Below are 18,768 nucleotides of genomic sequence, written 5' to 3' on the forward strand. Positions count from 1 at the left end.
GTTGGTGTTTCTAGTGTGCAAATCTGTCTGGGGTGCTAAAGAGTGCTGATCAGAGCAATAACAGGACATAGGAACTTTGGGCCTGATTTAGACTTTGGAGAACAGGTTATTTTGTTACATACATGATAGGTATCCTGTCCATCTTATTACTAGTGGATTATGTTCTATGACACTTGTAATAAGGCTGACAGGATATCGGTCACATCTGTGATGGAGCTACCCATCCACCAAACTCTAAATCAGCCCTTTATCACAAGAGGGGTGTGAACAACTAAAGATTGAGCACCAGAGCAAAAACCCCCACTAGCCCAAGGGCTTGGAGGAAAAGCTAATGTGAGTGACTCACTGTGCAGGCCTGGCATTTCCCAAACAGAGAATTCAGAGCCAACACTCCATTAGTTGATGGGCACGCCAGGAATGAATGCAGGCTGTCCTCATTTTGTGCTGAAGGCTCTCAGCTGATGAAAGTAAAAACATGTTGGTGCCCATAATGGCTGGAACATGGTAGTCACAACTGATATGCTTCGTTGTTAGTCTTAAATCTCTTCCATCTGCCACATTAAAGTGTGCACTCACTATATGTTGTGCCCTTAAGATGTCATTGTTATTGTTTACTTCCCCTGTTGACTCTTTTGACGCGCCTCCAATACTGAGGCACTGATCTCTCAATGTGAAGAACCTTTCTGAGACACAGAAAACTGCTTGGCTGCCTTGTCCTTTCTCGTATTGTTTGAACTGGGAGGGAAAAGAGATGAAGGCTTCTCAATCATCTGGAATGTTGGAATACTGCAGGCAGTACGTTTATGATATCTGGTGCCCAATACACCTATTCTTAGTGAGAGCCATTATCTAGAGACATTGAACCACAATCTGTATTAGACATGTAAAAGTCGTTAGTTACACTTAGGTTGCTCAGTAGGATTTCACAGAGGATTATATGCGAAAGTTACCTATTCTGAGGGTTCACCACCTACTCTGAAATGCCTCCAGGGTGTGCACAACCTCTGGAACTACCACTCATACCATGGTTTGTAGAAGTAAGAAGAGAGAGCATAAGAGTGCTCGGGAAAGATAATGTTGTTTTAATGGTGATTCTGTTGTTCCTAGTTCATTGCCAGCCTTTGGGAACTGCACCATGTGCATCTTTGTTACAAGTACCCCTATAATTGCAATGAATTCAGTACCAGTAGTAACCAGCCCCTTCAAACTGTGAGATCCAGAGATTTACACCGGATTCGGTCTGTTTACCTCAGGTACTTATCTTACTCCAGTCAGTATTACCGACTAGAACACTAGACGGCACAGTCAGAAACCCCTCAACGCCGGTGACCAAGGGGTCTGTCAGGGAGCATACTTAATGTGTGTAGGAGGCTAGCCTGGCTTATAGTGGGTACCTGATGGTACTTACAGCTTGTGCCAGGTCCAGTTATTCCTTATTAGTAGATTAGTAGTGTTCTAGCAGCTTAGGCTGATAGAGGTAGCTATAGCAGATCAGCTTAGGCTGAACTAGGAGATATGAAAAGCTCCTACTACACCACTTATATCATATAGCACTATATCATAAGAATCACAATCCTCAGAGTTACTAAAAATAAAGGTACTTTATTCTAGTGACAATGTGTCAGAAATATCTCTGAGGATATACTCCCTTAGGAGGTAAGGAAAATACACAAAGTAAACAGTTAGAAAAATAGTGCAAACACTGTAGAATACAATAGGATGCGATAGGCCTAGGGGCAACACAAACCATATACTCTGAAAGTGGAATGCGAACCACTTAGTGGCCCCTGGCTTAGTGTAGTATGTAGAGGGTCACTGGGAGTGTAAGAAAACACTAAGGGTGTCCAAGATACCCCACCCCTAGACCCTGAAAAGTAGGAGTAAAGTGACCCTACTTCCCCAGAAACACACTAAAGTCGTGATAGGAGATTCTGCAAAGACCACAACAGACTGCAAAGCACTGAAGACGGATTCCAGGACCCGAGGACCTGTAAAGAAAGGGGACCAAGTCCAAGAGTCACAAAAGTTTCCAGGGGGGGCAGGAGCCCACTAAACCCCGGATGAAGGTACAAAATGGCTGCTTCCGGGTGGAAGAAGCTACAGATTCTGCATTAACGGAACGTGCCAGGAACTTCTCCTTTGCACAGAGGATGTCCCACCGCGTGCTGGAGGACACAAAGTTGTTTCCATGCAGAAAGACCGCAAACAAGCCTTGCTAGCTGCAAAGGTTGCGGTTGAAGAAAAAGGGTGCTGCCCGGCCCAGGAAGGACCAGGAGGTCGCCTCTTGGACGAGGAGACAGAGGGGGCACTCAGCCACACAGAGGGCCCACGTAAAAACAGGCAGCACCCACAGAAGCACTTGAACACGGGTTCAAGAGAACTGAGCGTGTCGGTTGTCTCAACACTACAAAGGAGGGTCCCACGAAGCCAGTGGTCAACTCAGCAAGTTGAGCAATGCAGGACGGAGTGCTGGGGACCTGGGCTGTGCTGTGCACAAAGGATTCCTTGCAAAAGTGCACAGAAGCCCTAGCAGCTTCAGTTCACTTAGTACACAGGATTACTGTTTGGCGTGGAGAGGCAAGGACTTACCTCCACCAACTTTGGATAGATGGACCACTGGACTGTCGGGGTCACTTGGATCCAGCTCCTGTGTTCCAGGGACCACGCTCGTCAAGATGAGAGGGGCCCAGTGGACCGGTGAAGCAGAAGTTTGGTGCCTGCGTTAGCAGGGGAAAGATTCCGTCAACCCACAGGAGATTTCTTCTTGGCTTCCAGTGCAGGGTGAAGGCAGACAGCCCTCAGAGCATACACCACCAGGAAACAGTTGAGAAAGCCGGCAGGATTAGGCGCTACAAGTTTGCTGGAAGTCTTCTCGTTACTTTGTTGCAGTTTTGCAGGCGTCCTGGAGCAGTCAGCGGTTGATCCTTGGCAGAAGTCTAAGAGGGAGATGCAGAGGAACTCTGGTGAGACCACAGGAGAGACCCTAGATAGCCCTCTGAGGAGGATTGGCCACCTAGTCAGTTAAGCACCTATCAGAAGGGGTCTCTGATGTCACCTGCTGGCACTGGCCACTCAGAGGCCTCCACTGTGCCCTCACACCTCTGCAGTCAAGATGGCAGAGGTCTGGGACACACTGGAGGAGCTCTGGGCACCACCCCTGTGGTGGTGATGGACATGGGAGTTGTCACTCCCTTTCCTTTGTCCAGTTTTGCGCCAGAGCAGGGGCTGGGGGATCCCTGAACAGGTGTAGACTGTTTTATGCAAGGAGGGTACCATCTGTGCCCTTCAAAGCATTTCCAGAGGCCAGGAGAGGCTACTCCTCTCAGGCCCTTAGCACCTATTTCCAAAGGGAGAGGGTGTAACACCCTCTCTCAGAGGAAATCCTTTGTTCTGCCTTCCTGGGACTGGGCTGCCCAGACCCCAGGAGGGCAGAAGCCTGTCTGTGGGTTGGCAGCAGCGGTAGCTGCAGTGAAAACCCCAGAGAGCTAGTTTGGCTGTACCTGGGGTCCATGCTGGAGCCCCGGGGATGCATGGGATTGGCACCCCAATACTAGATTTGGCATGGGGGGGTTAATTCCATGATCTTAGACATGTTACATTACCATTGTGAAGCTACATATAGGTATTGACCTACATGTAGTGCATGCGTGTAATGATGTCCCTGAACTCACAAAGTCTGGGGGAATTGCCCTGAACTATGTGGGGGCACCCTGACTAGTGCCAGGGTGCCCTCACACTTAGTAACTTTGCACCTAACCTTCACTAAGTGAGGGTTAGACATATAGGTGACTTATAAGTTACTTAAGTGCAGTGTAAAATGGCTGTGAAATAACGTGGACGTTATTTCACTCAGGTTGCAGTGGCAGTCCTGTGTAAGATTTGTCTGAGCTCCCTATGGGTGGCAAAAGAAATGCTGCAGCCCATAGGGATCTCCTGGAACCCCAATACCCTGGGTACCTAGGTACCATATACTAGGGAATTATAAGGGTGTTCCAGTGTGCCAATCAGAATTGGTAAAAATGGTCACTAGCCTGCAGTAACAATTTTAAAGACAGAGAGAGCATAAGCACTGAGGTTCTGGTTAGCAGAGCCTCAGTGACACAGTTAGGCACCACACAGGGAACACATTTAGGCCACAAACTATGAGCACTGGGGTCCTGGCCAGCTCAGTGAGACAGGCAAAAACAAACTGGCACACAAGTAAAATTGGGGGTAACTTGCCAGGCAAGATGGTACGTTCCTACAATTTGCATTTTACTGTAGAACCTCCAATAAAGGGAAACAGGTGTAGGTCGCCAACCAGATGTCACTTGATGGTCTCAGTGATAGTGGAGATCATTGCGCCTACCTGATCTGAAGGTGACAGTGGCTACAAGAAAGTTTTTGCGCCTAATTTTGAGCCTGATAACTGCATGCAAAACATATATCTTCATCGCCCAATCAACAGCAGAACCTCTACCACGTGTGATGTTACTGGGCTCAGGTAGGGAAGGTCCTGGCAGTTGCCAAGACACTGAAGGTCAAAGTGGAGAGGCAAGGTGAGCGAGGTCTAAGGCCTCCAGAGCCATGCACTTAAGGTGCGTTATAGTAAAGAGAGGCTCTCAACTCTTACTAGACTCTTCCTTGAAGTTCATCTTTCAGAAAGTGGATTGCTTTAATAGGACTGCTGGTATCCTTTCATCTTTTGCATATTGCTGTGATGTTCCAGTATTGGGGCTAGTGTTGATTAGGAATAAACAAACTGAAAAGCTGTACAAGTTGTCCATGTAATTTTGGTCTTCGAACAGGTTTGTGAATTTGAGAAATGTGTTTCCTGCAACATTATGAACTTGACAAAGTTGGTGAAATTTAAAAAATGCAGGGAAAAACAGGTAAGATAAAATATTTTACAGAAGAAGAAAAAAATGTTCTGACTACATTTACCTGCTAATATTTTTAGGGCAATCTTTGCCCACGGCGAAGTTGTCTAAAGCCTCAGAGTTTGCATCTTTTAAAAGTGGTAAAGCAGTGTATTTTGCATCGTTCCAGTGGTTGCATTAAACAAAACTGTTCAGCCTTAAAAATCATCTGTGAACTGTCATATGCACTCATTATACCTCCACTTCAGGTCCCTCCAAACCTTCTTGCCGCAAAACCAAATGCAGAGCGAAAGAGTTGTGCTCCATGAAGGATGGTCAGCCGGTTTGTTCCCCAAAATCTGAAGCTGTCTGCTGGGCATGGGGCGACCCTCATTACCATACGTTCGACGGTAAAGACTATGATTTCCAGGGTAACTGCAGGTACACAATGGCCAAGACTTGTGGGGAAGACAACACCCTTCCCAGCTTCAACGTTGAATCCAAGAACGAGAACCGGGGTTCCACTGCAGTTTCATACGTCAGCTTGGTCTTCGTCCAGGCCTACGGGTTCAACATTACAGCCGTCAGATCAGAAAATGGCTTTGTTAGGGTAAGATGCCAGTGCTGACATTATATATTTTTACCAAAATGTTTCTCAACTGAAGCAATGGTTATGTACGTAATTTTTTTTTTAAACAAGTTGATGCCTTGATGCCTGTTCACCAGGAGCGACCACCGCAAATCTCAAGGGTGGAGGTGGTGGGGGGGAATGATGACCTTACAATGCACCAGGATATGGCAATCTTTATTGGCGACTTCAATGATTCCCTCACCATCACCCTATAGCAGTGCCTCTCATATCTCCATAGTCCCTCTCTCACATGTATTTCATTTGTTTTATAGCACCTCTCTTCCAAGGGTAGGGTATAGGAGCACTTTGTACCACTGAATGTATATGTTAATTAAGACAAAGGCGACTACAAGGTGCAGGATTCACAAGCCATCCATACTGGTAGGCATTTGTTAAGAGTGCTTGGCCTGGAGAAGCACACGCTCAGGATTCAGAATACAACACATTGTTTAGGGTTGACTTCACTAATAACAATTTATTTCTACCCAATCAAACCCTTTTAAGCAAAATTAGTATAATCAAAGACTAGAAAAAACATAACTTTCTAACCTGTATCATGCAATTTATATGCAGCTCTTTGATGCCAGTTCATAGCTCACTGTGTTGGATTATGACTGTAACTTATGACCAGCACAGTAACTAAAGGTTCTCGGTCACAAAAGCAGTATCCCACTGAGCACTGCACATAAAATACTGTTCCGCGATCTGCATAGTACACGTTCTTTGCAGTAGGCATATTAACCCTCTGCACTACCTTAGAACAGTCAAAACTACCCCTAGACAAAACTCCGTTCTGTCTCCAGGAGGTACAATAATAACCATAATTATCTTGGCACTTTTATTGATGCCTGAAAACTGTTGCACATGCAAGGAACTCTGCAGTGCTTTTACAAATGATGTGCTGCTACAAATCGCCCCCTCAGTAACAATAGCGCTATCACCCCACCGTCTAGCCAGTCTGGCCTTGGTAGACTGACTTTCCTTCGCAACTATTCCTCTATGATGTATAATTTTCGAGAAGGCAGACGATTTGCTGTTCTTGGAACTAACTTGTGGGGCTAATCAGATGTCCATATTATTCACAAACAAACTTAAATATCGTTCTGGAAGCAACGAAGGCACCTTGGCTGATCGTTTCTCAATTGTGTTTACACTCTTGACCTAGTGCCTAGAAATGGTTGGGTCTGTGTGGCATGCCTCCTAATTATCGAAACCACAATATTGATGGGGCGAAATATCAAGGAAAGAGTATTGAAAATAAAATATTGACAGGTAATCAAGGGCTTGATTTAGATCTGGGCAGATGGAATACTCCATCCGAAACGTAATGGATATTCCGTCCGTAGTAGTACCATCACCTTATTGTGTAATGGGATTGTAATACACATGTCGGGATATTCGTCATGTCGGTGATAGAGTATTTCCCTGCTATACTTATACTTGCTATACTTAACTCCACAGATATGTACATATGCATTATTACATATATCAGTAAGGTACGTAGATGTGGAATCAGGAATGGTAAATCTATATTTCCCCTGCAGTCTTTTGTCCCTTGATATTCTTGCTATTCTGTTCTCAATATTTTTGTGCTAAAGTATTGTTGATGTCAATATTCAATAGTAACGTCAGTCTGGATTGAGCGCAATACACATAAAAAAAAATATATTAAATAAGGTTTTGCAGTCTCAGCACATCAGTTCCTTTTACTACTTCTATGTTAAAAGCCACTAACCACTACCCACTAGCTTCTTCTATTCGACCTGGGAGTGCCCAGCTGTAGCACTTTGATGTATTAAGGACCACATGCGCCAGCGATCACAGCTGACAACCTTACTAAGCTATGTGAGGGATATCCCTTCAGAAACTCGTAAATTAACTGCCATTTTGCTATTGTTGGCCAATCATAGGGTACCCATTCATTAGGGCAACAGCCCCATGTCAGGGTCTGCCTATTGCCAGGAACAACTGGAGATCTACTGGGAATTATTGCTGGAGCAGTCGAGGCCAAGAGACATTTGGGCCCTGCTGGTGGCCGGCGAGATGCAGTATCATACTGGGATCTGGACTGATCACAGAATAGTGTGTCCTTGACACCTCCACCTATTTCCATGGTGGGCTGCGGCCCTGACCGCTGAGCCAGATCCAGACTACAGGCATGGTTCACGCCTTTGATGCCCCATACCCTTGCTTATCTATGCGGCCCCATGTTACCAGAGAACTGCATAATGTGGAAGTACATACTGGACAACTAGATTGTACCTTTCTGACAAATGCTGTTTTATGTAATCCGAACTATGCCTACTTTGTCTTTCACTCTGTTTTATTGTATTATGTGCAATGTTGTTGTCAACAATAAAACCCAATACAAAATACTACCCACTAGCGTTGTTGAGGCTGAATGTATTAACCTGGCTGTTGTTGTGCAACGAATAAAGAGGTTTCAATGTACTCACTCCACAGCAGGACAGTTTGACACTGTTTGGGTTCCAGTCATTGGCTCAGTGATGATGGCTGTGCTGGTTAGGGTACATGAGTATTACTGAGACTTTTTAATAACTTACATCAGGAAAATCATGTGCAGGTACTCAAACCATTCTTGAGAGTGGAAGTGTTGTTCAATTCCACTTTGGCTCCAAAGCCAATGACCTAAGAATCAGGTATGCTGTAGTAGTTACATCGTTGGAAGAAGAATGAAGGAACCATTAATACATGTTCCTGGCCGGCTGTGGTATTAATGAACATGAATGGTCCAAGTTACTCTTCTGAGTTGGTGTGTAGTGATCAGCTCATATGAAGAGAAATGAGGAGGTTGAATCTCTGTTTCATCCTTGTTTGATGAGGCTAGTAATATTTCAGAGTGGGTATGTTGTCGGCTGGGTTAGCACTACTGGTGGTACTTCCAGGAGATATCCGTCGCGTTTGTGATGGAGTATCCCATCCGCCAAGGTTGTATTTAGGCTCTGGGTATGGAAATTTCTCAATTTGCTGTCTTTTTCCCCTTGTAGGTGAACAATCAGCGCTTCCCTTTGCCCATCTCTCTGAACAATGGAAAGATCCGGCTTTCTCATGTTGGCCCCTCCGTGGTTATCGAAACTGATTTCAGCCTGAAGGTTGTCTACGATTGGAATATCTACCTTGAAGTACGCATCTCAAGCAGCTTTTTTAACAATGTGTGTGGACTCTGTGGCAACTACAATGGGGGCTCACTAGATGACTTTTTGACCCCAGAAGGGAATAAAGCTGCCAATCCTATTGCATTTGGAAAGAGCTGGAAAGTGAATGATGGGGACACGTCATGTTGGGATGACTGCAATGGAGAATGCACTGACTGCACGGCTGCATCATTAGTAAAATATAAAGGCAAAGACTACTGTGGCATAATGTCCTCACTTAGTGGACCATTCAAGAAGTGCAACACATTTATTGACCCCAAAGCCTACAAGGACAACTGTGCTTATGACATGTGCTACACTGATGGCTTCAAACAAACTTTGTGCAATGCTCTCAAGGCATATGCGGACATGTGCCAGAGTAACCATCGGGAAATCGATGACTGGCGGAGCCTTGTTGGATGCCGTAAGTAATCTTTGAACTTCTGAGTCAAGTTTTTAAAGTAATTAGTGTTAGTGATTGAGCATCACAGATAAGCATTCCATCTTTCAAACTATGAGAAACATCTTTTCCCATCTTTTGAATCTAAAATGTCTGAATTTCCATTTAAATAATTAATTGTTTATATGTAAATTGTAAGTTCAATAAAATAGCCATCATAAACATAAATGAGCAAAGATGTATGTAGGTTGTGAAGTCTTGTGCATGTCTGTAATTAAGACATCACCAATGCAGACTCCAATTAGGTCGTCTGCTGACACAGGCATGTCCTTTTTATCAAACAATTTCGATACATATTTGAGATTATGGGGTTTCCTTTAGGTTGTTGAATAATTTGGTGTTGTGGATTTCTCTTTGGCTTCCTGGCTTTAAATGGAAGGATGCTAACAGAACCGAGCATTCAAAGCATGCATGGATCAGGCGATCTGTGAATTACTGAATCTTCTAGGTGCTATCATGCTTTCTAGCTGGTAGGGCAGTCTTTCAACTTCCCTGAAGGCCAATCTGCTGCTTATTATGGTGATGTGATGGTGGTGCTGTAAGGATGTGTTTGAGGTCTTGATGATGACTACATTTTGGCACAAGGTGCTATTTTAGAGTGCTGCCCCAGAATAGTTTCATTTCTTGCACTGGAAGGAGTCAACCTAAAGGAAAGCAATAATTAAGGATTATTGAACTCCACAGAAGATGTTGGTGGAGGTCAATTATATGCCTGCACTAGTGAGCCTGATAGGAAGATACATAAGGAGGGAGAGGGGTATTTCACACCAATCATCAGCTGCCACCTTATTTAGAGCTTAAAGGGAAGGGGGGAAGGTATACGTAATGTGCTCTAAGCAGTTACTACCCATTTATCATCACTTGCCTTGAAGTGATGTAATCACCTTTCAAATGTGAGAATACCACATCACGGCACAGAAAATCCATGCTTGTTAGGACCTTGCTATTCACCTTGAGGACTTAAAGACAGAAAATGGAGGGAAAAAGCTTTCAACCTATTATTTCCCATTTAAAGATATATTTGTGGTAATAGCAAGAATACCACATGTGCAAATGCTTTATCCAATTTATGCTAGTACTACAAATTTCCCACTGTCCTCTAAAGAGGGCCTTTTTAGAATACTACTACCGCTTTAACTCCATCGCTCACGCAGAGATGCTCAGGTGCTTGTGTCTCTGTTTCACAAAGTTCCTTCATTCAGGAAGGCTTAGAATCAAAACAAAAGCCAGTAGTTAATGACTGGTGTCTCGGTGAACCTATTTGGTGAGCTAATCCCAGTATTTCATGGGTGGGTGTTACTAATTAATAGAGACTGAACTACAGTATTGTTGGACTTTTTTGCTTATGCAGGGTCATCCCCAGTCTTTTTGCCTCCTGCCTCCTATTTTTTTCTGACCTGTTGCTGTTGGCTTTTCAACTCTGAGCACTTTACCACTGCTAACCAGTGCTAAAGTGCATATGCTCTCCGTGTAAATTGTATGTAATTGGTTTATCCATGATTGGCCTATTTGATTTACTAGTAAGTCCCTAGTAAGGTACACTAGAGGTGTCAGGGCCAGTAAATCAAATGCTACTAGTGGGCCTGCAGCACTGGTTGTGCCACCCACATAAGTAGCTCTGTAATCATGTCTCAGACCTGCCACTGCAGTGTCTGTGTGTGTATTTTTACACTGTAAATTCGACTTGGCAAGTGTACCCACTTGCCAGGCTTAAACCTTCCCTTTTCTTACATGTAAGGCACCCCTAAGGTAGGCCCTAGGTAGCCCCAAGGGCAGGGTGCAGTGTATGGGTAAGGGAGGACATATAGTAATGTGATTTATATGTCCTGACAGTGAAATACTGCCAACTTCGTTTTTCACTGTTGCAAGGCCTGTCTCTCTCATAGGATACTATGGGGGCTACCTTTAAATATGATTAAAGTGTAGATTCCCCTAGAGAGTAGATGGACATGTGGAGTTTGGGGTCCCTGAACTCACAATTTAAAAATACATCTTTTCGTAAAGTTGATTTTAAGATTGTGCGTTTGAAAATGCCACTTTTAGAAAGTGAGCATTTTCTTGCTTAAACCATTCTGTGACTCTGCCGTGTTTGTGGATTCCCTGTCTGGGTCAGTTTGACAGTTGGGTTGTTTTTCACCTCACACTAGACAGTGACACAAAGGGGGCTGGGGTGTAACCTGCATTTCCTGATTAGCCATCTCTGCTAGGAGGGAGGGGTGGAGTGGTCACTCTCATCTGAAAGGACTGTGCCTGCCTCGGACAATGCCGGCTCCAACCCCCTGGTGTGTGTCTGAGGCCTTGCCTGGGCAAGGCAGGATTTCACAAGTAGGTGTGAGTTCCCTTTGAAGAAAGGTGACTTCAAAGACTAAAATGGGTATAAGAAGGGCAACCAAATCTACAGACTTGAGAAACACTTCTGGAACCAAGAGGAACCTCTGCCTGGAGAAGAGCTGACAGCTGAGGAAGAAGTGCTGCCCTGCCTGTGACTGTGCTTTGTGGAGATTTCCTGCAGTGCTGCTTCTGCCAGAGTAAGAGGGCAAAGACTGGACTTTGTGTGCCTTCCATCTTGTAAAGAAATCTCCAAGGGCATGAGTTAGAGCTTGCCTCCTGTTGTTTGAAGTCTCAGGGACAGCAAAGATGTCTCTCTGCCAGCACCTGGAGTCTCTGGAGAGACTCCTGCTCCGACAAGTGGTGCCCTATCCAGTCCCTGGGCCCTTGAAAGGAAAGCTGGTGGAATCCAAGGAAATCGACTTCGGACGACTTCGACCCACGCCGCTGCTGAATCCGGTAACGCCACCTACACCTGACGCCGTGACCTTCGCTCGAACGCGACACTCTTCTCAGGCCCGACGCCGCAGCAGCCCCGCTGAAGTCTGCGACTCCGTGGAAGTGCCGCACCAGGTCGTGACCGACGCCGCTCGAAGGGCACGGATTCAACGTTTCGCACAGACGCCGCGATTCCCGACTTCGCGCATCGGCTTGTTTTCACTCTTCACCAAAGGTACTGTACTTGGGGGTCTACGTGACTCCGTGTCCGGTGCCGCTGGTGTCGGCTTGTTGGGAACGACTCCGTCACGACACCGTGTTAACACCTCATCGAAGCATTTTTGCTTCTAAGCGCTATTTTTGAATTTAATCTTAAAAAATTCATAACTTGACTTGTGTATGTTGGATTTTTGTCGTTTTGGTCTTGTTTTGATTAGATAAATATTTCCTATTTTTCTAAACTGGTGTTGTGTCATTTTGTAGTGTTTTCATTAAGTTACTGTGTGTGTTGGTACAAATACTTTACACCTAGCACTCTGAAGTTAAGCCTACTGCTCTGCCAAGCTACCAAGGGGGTAAGCAAGGGTTAGCTGAGGGTGATTCTCTTTTACCCTGACTAGAGTGAGGGTCCTTGCTTGAACAGGGGGTAACCTGACTGTCAACCAAAGACCCCATTTCTAACAAGTATATTAACATAAGATGTGAAACTATAAAATATTAGCTTGTCCTTTGTATTTTCAGGCAAATATAAGCAGTTTTCAGCTTTGAAGATGGTGATTGGGTGTAGTTTGGGCTGCTTGTTTGCTTCAAAGACAATCTTCGGGGCTTCTCCTATTTGGTCCTCCAGATAGGAGCTAGTAAGTTTATAGATGTGTTCACTTGACAGGATAAAAGCTTGCAGTATACAGATGCAGAATGTATGGGAGCTGTATTTAATCATATCTGTTCTTCTGTACAGCCTATACATGTCCAGAGAACAGCCACTATGAGGTCTGCGGAAGTGTCTGTCCTGCAACTTGCAACGATGCTGCCAACCCCACTGACTGCACTAAGAATTGTATGGAAACTTGCGAATGCAACAAGGGTTATGTGCTCAGTGAGGGATTGTGCATGCCGAAGAGCAGCTGTGGCTGTGTTGAGCCCGGTGGTCTGCAGTACAAAGCCAACACAACCTTCTGGAAGGACGACAAGTGTCACGAACGATGCTTCTGTAACCCAGACACTAATCGCTTGGAGTGTACAAAGACCAAGTGCAAGAGCACAGAAAAATGTGATGTGGTCAACGGCATTCGTGACTGCTACCCAACTAGCTACGGCACCTGTTCGGCCTCTGGAGATCCACACTACATCACCTTTGATGGCGTGAGGTACGATTTTCAGGGCACCTGCTATTACCGGTTTGCCGGCCTGTGTTCAGCGAAAGATGACCTGATAGACTTCCAAGTCTTCATTGACAACGAACACAGAGGCAGCCGGAGTGTATCCTACACCAGCGCAGTGCAAGTCAACGTCTACGACCGTAATATTGAAATTAGCAGCCAGTTTCCTGACAGTGTCAAGGTAAGTCACTTGCACCTTGCTTTAGAGTTGGGGAGAAATGCAAACTTGCTATGTGTAGTGAACGCTAAACCCTCCAATGAAGGATACTTTTCGATGTGGAATCCACCAGTGGAATTGCTTCTGTCATACGATTTCATGATGGAGGTTCTTACGCTGACGGGTGCCCACAGGACGTGATTTATACTGGGTAGGATTTAGTACTTCCTTCCCAAATGGGAAGATTTTTCATTATAACTCAACTGTAAGTTAGACTCGTAGTCTTGGATTTGTGAAAATAAATGTGGTTTAAAATTGGTACGTGATCTAGCTAGGGTTGCACTTGGTTTGCACTCATGACTAGACAGTGATCTAGTGTAAGCTGCCAGTGAACACTGGTTGATCTGAACCAATAAATATTGAGCCAGACATCCGGGCATTAATCAACAAGGCCAATGATTGGTAAACTTGGGCACCTTTGGATTTCTGCCCCCTGGGATGTGCTGGCAAGGGAGAGTGAAGGCAGTAGTTTAGCAACACAACTTTGCTGTCTCTTTTAAAATATATTTCGCATATATGCCTGGGTATTTTGGATATCTTAAAAAAACTAGTTATACCAAGCTACCAAAGCAGGACCAAAGAATCAAGGGCAGAAATCAAAACATACTAGGAGACATTGAGAAGAAATATGAATGCTCTGGATTCGATAGCCTTTGCCACAGTGAGCCTCTGAGTTGTCAGGTGTGCTGGATGATCTAACACCCTTGTCTGACGCCAGGAAACTACATAAAATAGTACTGTAGGAGTCCTACTTCGTGTACTAATTAGTGCCTTTGTGAATCGGCTCTGGAATTAAACCTATAAGTGCATAATGGTCGCAGTCCTCTCTGTTTCTACTAACTTTGCATGGATATTCCTTGAATATTCCCATTTTATTCGAATTTGAGATGTTTTGGGGCCAATTCACAAACATATTTAAGGGTTCATGAGGTTTTCCTAAAGGTGTACCAGTTCACGCACTCTTGAATGCCTTTGTAAATGTTCCCCTATATGTATTAGAAACTATCACACTTAACGCTTGTGTCATTTCATTAAAGTTTCAGGGGGAGAGCAAAACTGACTTCAGTTCTACTTTGACCTCCTGGATACATCACAGGAAGAGACATTACATGAACTTTGACACAATGACGTATTGGACCCGTGACAATGCAGCTAAATGAAAAAAATATTTTCTAAAGTACACATATCAAATAACTTCCAACTCATACAGAAGCTTACAAAATATATATGGCAGTTTTGAGAGTGCACATAGGGTAACAGCCCCCCCAGTTACTGTGCCACATAGGTCCTGGCAGGTTCTTCGCTTGTTATGGGGTAGGAGAGGGCGGTGAACACAAAGTGTGTCCCTGCTCCCTGGCCACTATGGACTCAGAAATGGCACGCTTGAATCTTGAGAGACTTCTAAGGATAGGGGTAGCACGAGTCAAAATTGTGTCATACTTGTAGTCACAGATCCCCCGAAACAGGGCTTTTAACCTTTTTTTGTTGCTGTTTGAACTAAAGTTTTTTTTGTTTCCCAGAGAGGCCTGATGGGTGCTTGAAACAATGAGTGGGCGTCTCACTCACTCATCATTCTTTTAGGCTGGAAGGGTCGATTTACAAAAGGAAGGGAACGAATGCCTTGAATGTGTCTATCGGTTTGCTGTTATGGGCCTGACTGCGAATTTAGGTGTTTTTTTAAATAATGATACCACTAGGGTCGTTATTTATCAGCTGCGATAACTAACATCTATTACAAGCTCACGGGGAATTACAAGCAGAGTTTGGTGTTTAATGCACCAAAATCTGCATGTTAGTGTAAATACTGTGGCCCAGATTTAAGAGGGCCTAGCACTTCTTTGCAGCACATTAGCGTCATTTTTTTACGCTAATGTGGCCCAACGAGGCGAAAATCGCAGCACCATATTTACAAAGTGGCGCAATGTATGCATTGTGCCACTTTGTAACACCTTGCACCACGTTATACCTGTGCCAGGCATAATGTATGCAAAAGGGGTACAACAAAAATGTCGCAGTCAAATCTAAGAGGTTCCACTGCGTCATTTTTTGCGGCTACTTTTAACGCCTGCGCAGAGCAGGCGTTAAAAGGAGGCACACCATTGCTTTCAGTGGGCTCCTATGTACTGCGCAGGATTAGCACCAACATTTTGCTGGTAATCCTACACAGTACATCAATAACGTCAAAAATGTTGATGTCATTGCCCCTACTCTGCGTCTTGGTGTGCCGTACAGACTGAGATCCAGAATTCCTATATTTACAAATCACATTTGTGGGGATGAAACTCTAACAATTATAATCCAGGTAATTTGATGCTGGAGTTAAAATCTTTGTGAATCAGGCATGTAGACAGGATAGCTTCCTGGTTCCACAATGATCCATGTGTCTCATCACAATGCACCATCACAACCTTACTAACTTTGCTGTTTTGAATGTTTGACTGTACCCAGGTGGATGGCTTGCGTATCACGCTGCCCTACATTATTGAGAACGGCAAACTCTCCATCTTCAAGTCTGGCTGGAGTGCGGTGGTGCAGACCAACTTTGGACTGAGAGTGACATTTAACTGGGATTCCCGTGTTGCCGTCACCGTGCCGGGCACATACGCAGGCGCTTTATGTGGGCTCTGCGGAGACTTCAACGGCAGCAAGAAAGACGAGCTGACCATGAGTAACGGCGAGGTGACCGACAACTCAAATGCCTTTGGTCAAAGCTGGATGGTTGGTAACACCTCAGGCTGCCCCAATAACCCACCTAAAGTCTGCGATGACTTGGTAGACAAGAAAAAAGAGCAGATAGAGAAGAAGTTGGCATGTGAGATCATCATAAACCCCAATGGACCCTTCCGAGACTGCATCGGGAAGGTCGATGCGGAAGGATACTTTATAGATTGCGTTTATGACTTCTGTGTCTATAAAGGAAAGGCGGTGATCACATGCCAGGCCCTGGCCAGCTATGCCGAAGCCTGCCAGGAGGCAGGAGGCAGAATCGATCCCTGGAGGTCGGATACCTTCTGCAGTGAGTACTATTCACAGAGCACACAGTTCTTGTCTCCTTCTTACAAATTCCCAAAATAAGTTGGACCTTTACTCATCTGAACTCATACTTACGTTTTGTGGAAATTTCTGAATTTCTTGAAATTTACACAGAAGGTCCAGGGTGCTCGTGGGAAGCTCAGACTTACAAAGTCCTCCAGGAATACTCACTAACATAACCACTTTCTCTTTCAAATCCGCATTTGTGCGTTTGAACTGTTTTACTTAGGAACCTCTTTAATTCATCATCGTCTGTACTTGTTGTGTATGTCACACATGTTTCTATTTCACACTTTTTCAAGTCGATAATCAAGGTGCTTCTTGTGATTAATTTTATCATTACTTCTCCAGAGTCATCCATGACTACTATTCAGAGGCCAGACATGGATGTATTACACTTGATTCCTTCCTAGCTTACAAGTCTCAATCATGTCACTTTGTAGAAAGCTATGAGCTGTTCATTCCTATTTAGTGTATATGCCTCCTGCTAGGCCTTTCTTATGGGACCCAAAGCAGTGAGCCGCTACTACACAGTAACTCTGGTAACTGGGTTCTTCTCCAAAATCCAATCCCCAAAGGTCAAAAACGAAGACTCCTGACAAAGTGAAAAGGGTTCCATGACAGTGTTCCCAGTGTTCAGTTACTGGGAACATAGGGACCCAGGGATCTGAAGAAGGCTGAAATCAGACATAGTTCAGGCAGACAAGTTTTAATACCAAAAAAATGTTCTGCAAGCAACTGTTGCAGGAAAGGAATCTGCTTCTGGGGCAGAACTAGCTTCATAGCTTCAAAGGCCCTAACTGCTAGGTGTGGCAACTCCTAGCCGTAACTGGAGGAACAACTCGTTTAGGGTTATGATAAACCAAAGGTATTAATCCATGTATCTTCAAAACTGTGTATCACAGGGGCAGCTTGCAAATGATTGAATCAAAGTGAAACTTGGTGAAGCCTCCTATTCTTGGAATTAAAAAAGATCTCCTGCAAATCAGGTGAGCTTAGTGACAGTGCAAGGTCATCGATAGGTTCAGTCATTTAAACTAATTATGTTTTTATTAATTCACTCTGCTGTAAATCCTAGTTCAAAAGCAAAAAGAACAGTTCATGGCACTGAATGCTGAACAATGCAAACATTCACCCCCAGTCACAAAGATCTGGGTTTAATCTATCGCTTTTTTGCCCACTGTGCCTGGCAGTTCTGGCTGGACTGTTTCCCTGGGGTACAGGGTCAATACTGATTTCCATATGGCTGGTTCCAAACTTGGCTGGGGGGGGGGGTGAAAAAATGAAGAAATGAACCCAGATCTTTGTGACAGGGTGAATGTTTGTATTGTTCAGAATTCTGTCCATCATCTGTTCTTTCTACTTTTGTCTCTATAAGTGGGAATGGTATACCCAGACGTGGGTCCAGTGCTCACCGCCCCACTGGATACAAACTAGCCTGGCTGATAAGGGGTGATACCCGAAACTGGTCCCAGGATGCTTGTTTCGGGTCCAGGGAGGACCTGGCTTGGTAGTTCAGGCTGGACTGTTCCTATGAGGAACAGGGTCAAGACTGATTTGTATATGCCGGGTCCAGACTGGGTGGAGTGGTGGGCAAAAAACAGATGAATTAAACCCAGATGTTTGTGACTGGGGGGTGAATGTTTACATTGTTCAGTATTCTGTCCATCATCTGTTCTTTTTACGTAAATCCTTGTTCAAGCACCTGGCAAGGGTTTCATTACCCGGTTAACCTTCACTCTGGTCTTTATAAGATGGGCATGTGCTTTTCTTCTGGGTCAGAGCAGGTTCTCCACTCTTTTGGACACCCCAGCAACTGTTCCTACAGGTAGGACAAGGGAACATAGCTTCTTCAGCATTAACGTACAGTGATCTTTAAAAGTGATGGGGTATAATCCTTCGAACTCCAGTGAGCGACACTGACTTTTGGGAGATTTTCTTACACTTGCTTGCACTAGGTCTTTCTCTCGCTCTCATTCTCACTTACTCTCATTCATTTACTTTCATTTGCACTTGCACTCACTTTTATGTACTCTGACTCACTCAGTCTCAGTCCCACTGAGCTATGCAATGTCACTAATTTTCACTCTGACTCACTCAGTCTCACGCATTCTCACTTAGTCTCACTCATTCCCACTCATTCTGATTTACTCAGCCTGACTCTGACTTACTCAGCCTCACTCAGTCCCACTCATCCTCACTCATTCTGGCTCACTCAATCTCACTTTGACCTATTCATTCTCACTTAATCTCACTCAGTTTCACTCAGCTTCACTTTGATCTACTTAT

General features: G+C 44.6%; 1 protein-coding gene across 1 annotated transcript in view; it reads left to right on the top strand.

Moving 5' to 3' along the window:
• Window positions 1–18,768, top strand: part of LOC138246473 (IgGFc-binding protein-like) — a 292,884-nt gene that overhangs the window by 150,542 nt on the left and 123,574 nt on the right. Inside the window, exons 4-7 of the mRNA XM_069201110.1 lie at window positions 5,108–5,448; window positions 8,478–9,048; window positions 12,809–13,410; window positions 15,895–16,462. Coding sequence (XP_069057211.1) covers window positions 5,108–5,448; window positions 8,478–9,048; window positions 12,809–13,410; window positions 15,895–16,462 — 2,082 coding nt within the window. The remainder of the gene's footprint in view (window positions 1–5,107; window positions 5,449–8,477; window positions 9,049–12,808; window positions 13,411–15,894; window positions 16,463–18,768) is intronic.

Source organism: Pleurodeles waltl, chromosome 7 (genome assembly GCF_031143425.1).
Source record: "Pleurodeles waltl isolate 20211129_DDA chromosome 7, aPleWal1.hap1.20221129, whole genome shotgun sequence".
Lineage (NCBI taxonomy): Eukaryota > Metazoa > Chordata > Amphibia > Caudata > Salamandridae > Pleurodeles > Pleurodeles waltl.